The sequence below is a fragment of the Magallana gigas genome, chromosome 6, assembly GCF_963853765.1.
Source record: "Magallana gigas chromosome 6, xbMagGiga1.1, whole genome shotgun sequence".
NCBI lineage: Eukaryota > Metazoa > Mollusca > Bivalvia > Ostreida > Ostreidae > Magallana > Magallana gigas.
This window is the reverse complement of record NC_088858.1, coordinates 40,041,324-40,053,093: the sequence shown is the minus strand read 5'-3', so window position 1 is coordinate 40,053,093 and position 11,770 is coordinate 40,041,324. Positions and strand designations below refer to the sequence as shown.

Below are 11,770 nucleotides of genomic sequence, written 5' to 3'. Positions count from 1 at the left end.
TCACCTTGTTTTTGATGGGTTTTTTAAAAAAGCAATTCTCCTCCTAAGCTTTGCTTTGATTTGAAAAACCATTTCGAAAATTTTGCAATTTGCAAAAAGTTTTAAGCCTTATAACTATACACGATTTTGAATTCTCCCATCGTAGATAAGGATGCACATAAATGTAATGCTTTTCCAGTCAATATTTATCATAGACATTTATACTCACAAAATAAAAAATATAATAGTTTTATTTATAATATTTCTGACAAATATGTCAAATGTCCACAGCACATTGACATCATTTCTATATATACAATATATTTGTAAAAAAAAACACCTAAAATACTAATCACAGGAATATATGAAACAACTAGGCTGAGTATAATTACAGTTGCATTACAACATACAAAGGAAACTATATATAGAAAAGTCCATCGAATATGACTCCTTTCCGACCTCTTGGAAGTGCCCCTCCCTTAAAACCCGGATTGCTGCCCGTCTACCATACGACCATCTGAACACCATCATGATGCCTCTCGTAGATCTGAAATTCATAGATAACAAAAGAGTAACGAAAGGAAATATCAACATATTCTTGTGTAATTCCGTGTGTTTCTGTTTCATTTGCTTCATTACTTCTATGCAACATTATTTGAAAATATTTTCAATTCATTGCAACGTTGAATGCCTACGACTAATTCTTGGATTTAATGGACAGTCCGTAGAAATGCATATGTGAATTAATCTCTTAGGCGGCAAGAACAAAACTATAGGTGTGAGCAATCATATATAAGAATACTTCCGGTCGCCATGTTGCTATAAAGTTTGCGCATTCAGTTATAATTAAATGATATGAAAATGCAAATTGAATCGACGGAGCGTATATAAATATTTTGTTACATTTATCTATTCAATTCAATTCAGTTTATTTCGCTCACACCATGGAATGGTACATGAGGTCAATCATTATATACAGTTCAAAAGTCAGAGGTACATTGTATAAATGAATAGATAAGTAGTAAATAAATAGTAAATAAGCATAAATATACAATATATACAATGAAGATAGGAAAAAGTATAATAATGGAGGACAGACTATTATATCAAACTGTATATTTTGATAATAAAATAACATAATTTTTTCAGGTTTGTAGCATTTGAACAAGACACAAGTTCACAAAACTTAATAGTATTTGGCGCTGACCAGTATTTATCATCAAGATATTTACGTCTAAATGTCAATAGTTCTTTACATTCCAGAATATACTGAAATTCGTCAGCAATTTGACCAGAATTACATAAAATATACTAAAATATAAATTTTAAAATTAACTTTTCTAATTGGTTAGATCAATTGAATTACTTTACAAGACGTTTGTATATGTAAATAATATATATCGAATTAGCTCATAAGATCTCGGCATGCAGTGGATTAAGCTTCAATTGAAATTATTTAAATTTTAAAAAAATATATTTTTTCTTTCTCTATCCTGCATTTCGTAAATTAATTTCAGTCAATTCCGTTCTAACATACCTGAAAATAATGGGATTTAAATCCAAAAGAATCATTTAAACTATAAATATATCTTATTCAATTTCATTCTTCCATATGCATGTCAAAAATTATTTTTCAAATACATTGTAGTTTGAATCTTTTAGATATATAACTGTATTGAATAGGATACAAATCAATGACAAAGAAGTCAATTTGTACAGAATTTGAGTAAGCGAACGATGAAATTGTCTTCATACTGCGACAGAAGCCAATGATCTGTTCTTTAATTTTTTCACAATAGATACACGCGTACGGGTACTCAGAATTAATAGTATGTACACAAATGAACTTTCCAGGCGGAAAGTGTTGACTTTAGAATTATATTTCACACTCAAATTATTAATGTTTGACTTTTAATAGCTAGACATCATCTAAACTTCTCAACTCCAATCAGAAAATGATTCTAAACGCATTTAGGGTCCTTTACAGTTGAGCAATGATTTCACAAATCCAACAAAACGTATATACACACGTACTCATGTGAACTATAATATGTCCTGAAAGTAGACTAATCCCAAGACTTATGTCCACGCGACCATACTTAATGATATAATATCGATTTATGCACATAGACGTTCACCCCTAATTCACCTGATCAATTAATAAAGATTCCGATGACATAAAGATATTTCTATTAATTAGGATCTCTCTTATCCAACCTCGCATTTAATGCGGTGCATTTTAGTGAGAAAACCAGACTTATCCCAATTCCAGTCTGTAAAAGAGAACTGCATTTGGACGAAGTTGAAACTGCCAGATGTATTCTTCACCAGTGAACGTTGTCTCTTGCAAACGTTGATATAATTTTTTTTATCGTTTAATTGTAAGATCAAACAAAGTATACAAAATCTTCAGTAATTAGCGTACAGACATAATTTTTATATTACGTACATTAGATTACTGAGAATCAAAATTTCTTACTTGACAATTTTGTATATATTTATTGTTAAAATTTAAATACATCAGAATGATTACCTTCACTAAAGGGACTTAGAAACGATTTTCAATCAAAATATAATTTTTTTATTTTTATGTACAAAATGTTTTACTTGCACATTTTGAATAACTGACCGAAATTTGAATGTTAGAAGTCAAGTTATAAGAGAGCTACAGAGGTAAGAATTCAATATTATGTAAACAAAGCTCGAGTCTTATAGTTGTTTACAAATAATGTAAAGTATGGAATTAATGTTCTTGACAACATGACTCGTGGCAAACATTGTAAACTTATTTAATGTGTTCATGAATAATATCAACAGAAGAAAGCAATACCGGGTATTTGATTGAAACTGTACCAATTAAACACACATTTGAACAATAACAAGGTTCGAGCTATGTTTACAAAACAAAGAATTTCAAACTCTGTATCTTGCTAATAACGATTTTGACTTTCAAACTTTGAGAGAACATCAAAAATACTAAACATAAAAAAGAAATATAAAATTTTAAATTTTGAGCTATGACGTTGGTCCAGTACCTGTAAACTCCTTGTTTTTCTCTTTGTCTTTGTTGTCTAGCTGTATATCACCACTGATCTCGTATTCCGGCGGCCAGTGGAGGCCCACAAACAGAATGTATAGCACGCACCCAATGATAGCGCCCAGGTGGGGCCCCAGGATCGGGATCCAGAAGTAGCCATAGTCACGATGTCTATAAACATGCAGAAAAAGAAAATACTTCGTTAAAATGTGCTAGTTTGGTGTATATGTATATATATAAGATACTCATTTTTCTGTATTATTAATCAATGTTGCTGGAAGATATCATTTTAATTTCATGATAATTCACACAGATATAAATATAAAAACGATACTTTTTGTATTAAAATGAAAACAACATGTAAAATGAAGATGATTCGTTAGTACAATGTAAAATGAATTCCAGTCACGTGACGTAGACTTACGTAAAGGTACTGTCGCCCCACCCTGCGGCGAGGGTAAACAGCCGGGGACCCAGGTCACGAGCAGGGTTGATGGCGTACCCACAGTTAAGGTGGTAGGTCATGCCAATCACAAACACGGCCAGACCCACACAGATCGGAACCAGGCCCTTGCTGGGGTTCATGTTCCGCTCGTCCGTGATGGCCATCACACAGATAAGGAGCATCGCTGTACCGAATATCTGGATCAAAAAATCTCAATGTATTAGTAATTAGAGTATTGCAAGTGGTTAAACATTTGAATAAATCCGAATTTATATTAAATATTGGGCTAAGGGTATAGCTTACTAACCTTAAGGTAAAAACTTTTAAAATTGATTTTATACTCGCTATTGGCATTAAATCGTACTTAATGTTCTATAAAACCCATTGCAAAAGAACCGCACTGTACAGTGGTCTCTCCATCTGATAACATTTTTGCAAACACATTAATTGTGTTCATTCAAACTCTAAATTATTCGCTTTGTTTCTTTATCTTAATATTTCGAACGTTCATTAGGAGAGTAATAGTTTTTGATAGGCGAGTATTGTCCATTTTCCGAACGTTGCATTAGTTTACATTGATCTTGAATCATGCAGTATGCGATCTATTCTTCAATGTACATCTGTATAAAATAAGGCTTCTCTATGCTACAAAAGATTCATGATTATCTCTGGGTTTTTGCGTCAATCAATTAACAGGGGATTTTTGCACTTAATTTATATAAAGAGACAGGACAACGAACTCGTAATAAGTATTACAAAAGATGGCTGCAGGCTAGATGATAAAGTTCACATCCTCTTTAAAATACTTAATACATCATCAAAATGTTTCCTTTACATGATAGTTGTGATGCATTCAGAAATCCAGCAAGAACCAGTTTATGTGTTTATTTAATTCCATATATAACTAATGTGTATTGTTCCTTTTGTTCTTTGTCTCGTACGGTGTTTTGCGAAAGATTCCAAAATATCGACGAAATTAATGCAGCAAAAATCACCATTAGGTTTTAATATTCTCCAGAGAAATCCAGTCCTTCATTATAACATCCATAGAGATAGGGAGAGATTCCTCACAACAAAAAGATATCAATTCTAGCAGAAGGGTGTATCTTTAATAAGTAATTCACGCTGGTCATTGTTCGCTAGGTTGCATGGCTAGTAGATAGAACCGGGGTATACTTTATACAAGTAACGGTGAAATACACCTAAACACACACGTATGTACACACACACTTGTGGGATTTATTTCTAAATAGATGCATACAGTCAATATTTTTTTTACATTCGTTCTTGTCCTTTCCTATGTATTTTATCTGAGTACCATGAATGATGATGCGACATGTTCAGCTTAATAAACTTACGTTAGCACTATCAAGAATTCCACCCAAATCGATGGCTTTAATCATTGAACACAGACCAAGAGATTTTAAAGGGACATTAAAAACCATTAATCATTATTATAATATAGAAATTTTTACCATTGAAACAGATTATCCATAGGACTAAATATCAAAAGTAAACAAAAAGTGCATGTGGTTTTTTTTTTCATCATTTACCTGGTCTCCCAGAGCCGTGGGGGTGGTGACAAACTCCTGGGGGTAGGTGGCCCAGATCCCGGCTGTTCCGTTAACCCCCACCACCATTCTGGTCCCACCATCAAAATGGTCGAGGGCATCTTAAAGAGCAATATAACTTACCATAATATTTTCAAAGTATGTATGCATCTCTTAAACGTCAGATATAGCAAACAGTTTTAAAGAATGGAAGCATAATATGAAATTATTCATGTCTATGATTAAAAGGAAAACTTTAAATGTTGTTTGCAAAATTGTTTCCCTATTAAATATAATGATTTTTATTCAAAACAAGCTCTTCTTTCTATTCAATAATTTCTTTTTGTTACTTTATGTTATGGCTGTGGGGGTCGAAACAAACGACTACTTCCGCAGTCTCGGGTATTGTGGGTAATCTGACATGTCAGCGATTATCCTTTCAATAATTGATCTAAAATCTTTATGACTGTGTGCAGTACATAGCTGAACTCGTTTTTAATAATGTATTTAATCTTTGAGGTGGTGGAAAGAGAAATTGTCAATCGGAACTGCGTACTTGGTTTTGAAATCTATCCTCTTTGAACATATTAAATAAATCTGCACTATTGTAAATACGCCGTTCCTTATAAAACATTTTAAAAAATCATTACAATCACAAAGTTAAGTCTGAATACCCATATAGATGATGTAGACAAAGAATGAGGCACAAAAAGCCCCGCAATACTGGGCCAACATGTAGATTGGAACTTTGTGCCAGGGAAAGCGACCAACCACAGCCAGCGCTAGCGACACGGCCGGGTTAATATGACCGCCTACAAGAAAGAGAAACAGATGTAAATCATTTATATCATATTCAGACATCATCTCCTTCCTTCAAAAATCTCAAAGATAGCCAAATACATGAAAACCATATCAAATAAATGTACACCAGGAAAACGATGTATAAGATTTTAATCAGTTAATAGTTTCGTTTCGGGGGGGGGGGGGGGGTATGATTTATCGAAAAGAAGATTCCATTGAAATAAACTAATAAATAATTGTTACCCGAGACTCCTCCAGATGCATATAGACCCATCATAACACCAACGCCCCACGACCAGTGAATGGAATGGGCGGATCCTAGTTCTCCTTTGCTTAACACGAACTGGGCCACTGAACCATCACCAAATACCTACATTCATCAAATATGCACTTATCAAAGTACAAAAATATACGAATAAAACAATTCCTTTGTAAGAGTGGCCTTACGTACACGTAAATAATTTGTCAAAATACAAAAATATATAAATAAAACAATTCCTTTGTAAGAGTATCCGTAATCGTAAATAAGTGACCAACTTACGATCAGGATGAATGTGCCGAGGAACTCCGCGAGAAATTCTCGGCACAGCTGACTTCGGATCCGTAGCTTGTTGGCCAAAGCGTCGCTCATCCTATATAGCAAATATTTCTTAGATGTAGTTTTCACATAAATTATAAATCGTAATTTATCCTTTCGTAAATTTTTTTTATTGTTAAAGAAACTGAATTATGAATTGGTTCCGCTCCCACATTGATTCATACGTATTGATCATACATGTATGTAAAATCCAAAAGCAGAACTGAAAACGGAAACCTTGCAAGTCGTTAACACTTGAAGATATATATATCATATATAATTCAACCTTTTCAGTCAGAATAAATAGATAAGTAAACCAAAATCAGAAATTTACATGTAAGTGAAATCCATTTAAAAATAAAATTTGTTGGTAACCTATTTTTATCATAATCTTATGGTCGAACTTTACCTTAGGTCTGTCGTTCCTGTTACAGATTCAAAGCATCGCAATTACAGTGCTCCCAAGATCCAAACAGTAGTCAATACATGTTTTTTTTCTTTTGGAATGCTAAATACAAATTATATTGATTCGGTTCCTAACAAAGTCAAAAGAGATTTTTTCCCCTTCAGACCCTGTATAGACTTCACGACAAGCGGGAATGCTGTAGCTAGGATGAAATCATATGCTTATTAAATATGGAATGGCATCGCTCTATCAGGATATTGGCAGACCTTGGCAAAGATTCAGACCAGAAACAACCAGAAATGGCCTACATGTAAATCGGAATGGTCTTTGATTGTTCTCTAACGAACGATGACCTTAAAGAAGGTGTACATAGTTTAGCATAATTAGAAGGGATTAAGGGATTGCATAGGGTTATGAATTGGACAAACAACATTGCATTCATCATAAGATATACAAGAACAGACCAAATGAAACCCCTTTCTTGTCGTAACAATCACAACATCTTTATGAATGTACAGATGAGACTTTTTTCTAGTTTTTATGTATAGCTGACAAGTAGTCGTATTTTAGTAGTGCCCCCCCCCCCGGAAAACTCAAATAACCTTCGGAGCCCCCCCCCCCCCCCCGGAAAGTTTTCTGGATCCTGCATGGTCAGCAATGATAAAAAATGATAAAGTAGGAGGGGTACACTAAATACCGCTCATGTACACATAGATTGTCAATGGTATACGGTTTTAAACTGCACACTTTCATCTAGATTACTTGCACTCGTAAAAAAATATCTATCGCACATTAAACGGCCTTACAAACAATTCTCATACATAGCCTATACAAAAGTTAAATAGGTAATGGATAATCTAAACGTCACAATGTAGATCTTTTTTTTTGGGGGGGGGGGGTGTGATTGCCACGGACGTGCAGCCCCTGGCCAATATTCTCTCACTCTTCGCCTTTCCGGCAAAAATAAAGTTGTTTTCTAGATTTCTTTAATATTTTATTTTATTGATAAAGAAAGGTATTGCTCGTTTAGAATGCTTTGCAGAAATCATTCAAATAGGGAATACTTAAATGGAATACTAGGTTATATATTGGATAATATGTATTGACATGCATTTTCAAAGAGCAAATTCAAGACACCGACAACCACCTACGGTCAATGATATCAGTATGTTACCATGGTAACACGATAAGACAGCAATACTCGTTCAAAAACCACCAAGTTGTAGAAACTACACTTTAACATGTATATGTAACAATTGATTTATATAGACAATTTTGAATTCAAGATACCAAAACACATATATATGGGCACTTAACAAAGCACTGAGAGCACTGCATAGCTGCAATAATGTAGCCCTCTCCCGATTTTTTTTTTTTTTTTTTTTTTGGGAGAGGGCTACAACTCCATAGGATCTCCGTAATGGTGCAAGTGCGGGAGTGATTCACTCCCGCAACGATTTCGTCTCAAATCGTATATAAATGACAATAACATCTGCATTTCTTACCTGAACTCAAATATTGTGGGTGTCTATGGCATAAATTAATCCAAAAATATCAAGTATAGTCCATATATCGGTTATTTTTCGTGTATGTTAACAACGCAAGTTGAATTTGTCCGCCATGTTTACTGACCTTGACCGGTTTTATTTTGGGACAGCCAATGAGAATTTAGGAGCGGATCTTGAACTGAATATAGGAATTCCCCTATTTTAAACATAATTAACGCGGTAAATATGAATTTTCCTTTATATGCCATTTCCTTAAATGATTTTTTAGTGATAGAACGAGGTAAGATCGATTATTTACACTGACATTCATGTTATCAAGCCCATCAAAACTCCAAGCGTAAATCCCATAAAATCACGCGAGAACTGTCATGGCTGCTGAAAAAGACGACTGGTAAACATGCTGATGTGTTTTATCTGGTTTTGATTTATATACGGTTAGTTTGTTCAACCTGAATTAAAAAATCATTTTATCTAAAGGAAGTCAAATATAAAATCGATCTTTTCAGACCGAAGTCAGTCGCATTAAAAAATTAATTTTGCACCATTACAGAGATCCTATGGAATTGTAGCCCTCTCCAGTAAACATCAGATATAAAAAATCGGAGAGGGCTACATTATTGCAGCTAAGCACTGCACTGATCTGATTTGAGATAACATGGGTTGTTATTAAAATGGAATACGATCCATTAGAGAGTAATACACATGCAATAAAAATGATTATATGCATAACATTATGTCCCAATTTCATCAGGAGAATATGATAAGTAATTTAAAAAAAAATCTTTAATGGCAAAGAATACAAGAATATTCATACGGTTGAAATTAAATTTGAGGCATACAATCATGACGGTAATTAAGTAAAAGTATAACTGATCAATCTCATGGTTATGTGCGAGACGGAAGAAAGCCTGGTATTCAATCCTTAAAATATCGGTTTTAATTGACCGTGTGTCTATATAGAGTGTTGTTAAAATCAACTAGAAGGTTATGTGATTGTAAACCTCTTATCAAAGGTTGCAATACGAATGATACTTAAAAAGTTTCTTTTATAGACCATAGAGTAACAGTTGATGACCATTTTAATAGTGAGTGAACAAAAATGGATACAATAATCGTGTGTTGTTTGGTGGTAAAGTTTTCGAAACGGTCATCGAATCTTCAAACCAGAAATGACATCTTGAAAATTATTTACAAACCTCTTGATGGCTGACATAAAACTGGGAATATTCAAGGATGTGCAATATTGTCTCTCACAGATAAAATGTGGGAAGATCGGGCGTATTCAATATTAATATTTGAATACTGCTACCATTAGGTATAGAGGGACCAAGGGTTAGGGTCCTTGATATCTGTGTAAAAAATCTGGGGTACCATGACCCATTTTTTTGTGTCAAATATTTCGAATTTGAAAATGAATGATTAAAAAAAAAACAATTTAGAAACTAGAGCACCTGGTTACGTTGACCTATCGTAAATATGAATATATCCAACAAAACCACTGATAAGCTACTGTCTGCAAGAAACCTTACCTTTGCCTTATGAATGAAAATCCCTCCTAAACACACAAGTCTCAATTGCACCTTGTAGAATCGTAACGATAAGGCAAAGAGGGCAAAAGTTAGCGATATTGGGACCTCCCAATCAAACTCAACATATAAAGTAAAGATAGGTCGTTTTCCGTTGGCCGCCTTTTGACACTCTCAACGCTTGGATACTGCAGACTGAAAATCTCCTTTAACAGTACTGATTTATTAATGGATGACAGAAACCAGGCAAATCGGGCAATCTTTTAAATCCCGTTCAGTTGTTTCGTGATTGGTAAGCTTTGCATCGTAGGCACCGGTATTTACACGTGCAAAACCGACTGACTGAAAACCACCAATTAACATCTTCGCTAGCCAAGGGTTTTCGGTCCACTTCGCTCCCCATAAACGGGAAGCGAAGTGGACCGAAAACCCTTGGCTAGCGAAGATGCCAATTAAGTACTTCGTGAAAATGTTCAGCAAATTTTACGTTTTCATGAGAAACTCTCTCTCTCTCTCTCTCTCTCTCTCTCTCTCTGAGAATCACTGTGTCTATTTGTCTCGTCAGTTCTGAACTAACAGAAAAATGTCTACTAGTTAAATTGACTTCATTAATTTGCTTCTAATGACCGATAAATTGAAATCCCTAGATGCGGTACAATTTTCGCAGTGTGGTTCAGCATTAAGGCACAGAGGGTAATTCAGATGCTTTCTCGAAGCTTGCAATTTTGTACGTTCTACACATAGACGTATTAAATCTTTTTGTACCAGTAAAATGTTTCAAGATTAACATGCGATTTTCTTAGAGAGAGAGAGAGAGAGAGATAAGGGGAGGGGTACAAGAAATACGAGATGAGAATATTTACATTGTAAAACCTTTCATTTTCCAACACTTTTCCCTGATAAGAAAAGTATGTCATGTTTTGCATTTGAAATTAAGTGCATGATGGGAATACATAAATCTTACCTCGTTAAACACGATTGTTTCCTGTCGTCTGTTTCAGATTCCGCCATTTCTCGCTCGATTCTATCGTCTGTCTGTCTTTTCTTTCAACCGCATCCAATCTCCATCTGGCCTATGTTTACACTCTGCCAGAAATTGCTTATCATTTGACATCAACAATTTGCTAAAATTCGCCCCAAAATATAGGTCGTATTGGTTTGAAGCACTGTTTTCGGTGCATGCAATGAGGAATATAATTACATATACATGTACATATATAGTATACCTTTATTTGGGTAACAAAAAATCTCGAAGAATTTTTCTTTTACAACCACCCCAAACCAATCTCTCTCTCTCTCTCCCCCCCCCCCCCCCCCCCACACACACACACACAAATTTCAGTGAAGTCGGCGATAAGAGCCCAATATATAACATTTAAATACAAGACTAACTTTAAATTATACTTGACTTACAAAAGCTTTATGTATCTACTTCAATATTAACTAGTATGTGTTATTCTGCGGGGGTCGTTCCATGCATTATTGCGTAGAAGGGCTAGAAGAGATGTCGCTCCACATAAATTGTGAAACCGTAACTTTTTTGTAAGTAAGCTACAGTTCGGGTAATTAATCAGATGTTCATTCTTTTATTTCTAATTAATGTGGCGAATTCTTTGTTTCATCTCCGAAAAATTCTGTATTCGTTTAATTTGCACATGTAGACTTCAAACGATAATCAACCGTACGTGAGGTAAAGTACATGTATACATGTATACATTGCATAGATACACACGAAATGTATATTTCCTATATTATAATGAGCATACCTTTGTATGTGGATCAATAAATACAGTTGACAATAAGCAAGCAGTATAATAATTGTCTTAGGTGTAGGAAGCGGGGAGGGGGGGGGGGGGGCTAGCCATTATGACAAAATCATAATGAATGAATGAATCAATCAATCATTTAAATTTTTTAATGATTCAATCATCTAAATTTTTA

The 11,770-nt window shown here is 34.3% G+C and overlaps 1 protein-coding gene across 3 annotated transcripts; it reads right to left on the bottom strand.

Annotated features, from left to right (window-relative positions):
- Positions 1 to 219: 219 nt before the first annotated feature.
- Positions 220 to 10,954, bottom strand: LOC105338744 (aquaporin-10). Of its 3 annotated transcripts, none has more exons than XM_034468680.2 (8): positions 10,794 to 10,954; positions 6,354 to 6,444; positions 6,056 to 6,182; positions 5,686 to 5,823; positions 5,015 to 5,133; positions 3,441 to 3,658; positions 3,015 to 3,187; positions 220 to 526 (listed from the first exon to the last, which is right to left on the bottom strand). In XM_034468680.2, the coding sequence occupies exons 1-8, from the start codon at positions 10,838 to 10,840 to the stop codon at positions 507 to 509; spliced, it is 933 nt and encodes a 310-aa protein (XP_034324571.2). In that variant the 5' UTR covers positions 10,841 to 10,954; the 3' UTR covers positions 220 to 506. The 3 variants fall into 3 exon arrangements, with proteins under 3 accessions (XP_034324571.2, XP_019927147.3, XP_011442305.3); XM_020071588.3 differs by lacking the exon at positions 10,794 to 10,954 and adding an exon at positions 9,833 to 10,151; XM_011444003.4 differs by lacking the exon at positions 10,794 to 10,954 and adding an exon at positions 6,799 to 7,222.
- Positions 10,955 to 11,770: the final 816 nt, after the last annotated feature.

Coding starts and splice junctions, on each gene's coding strand:
- LOC105338744 (XM_034468680.2), bottom strand. CDS start 10,840: ATGGCGGAATCTGAAACAGACGACAGGAAACAATCGTGTTTAACGAG. Junction 6,445..10,793: donor AAACAATCGTGTTTAACGAG/GTAAGATTTATG, acceptor TTTGCTATATAG/GATGAGCGACGCTTTGGCCA. Junction 3,188..3,440: donor TGGGGCGACAGTACCTTTAC/GTAAGTCTACGT, acceptor GCATGTTTATAG/ACATCGTGACTATGGCTACT.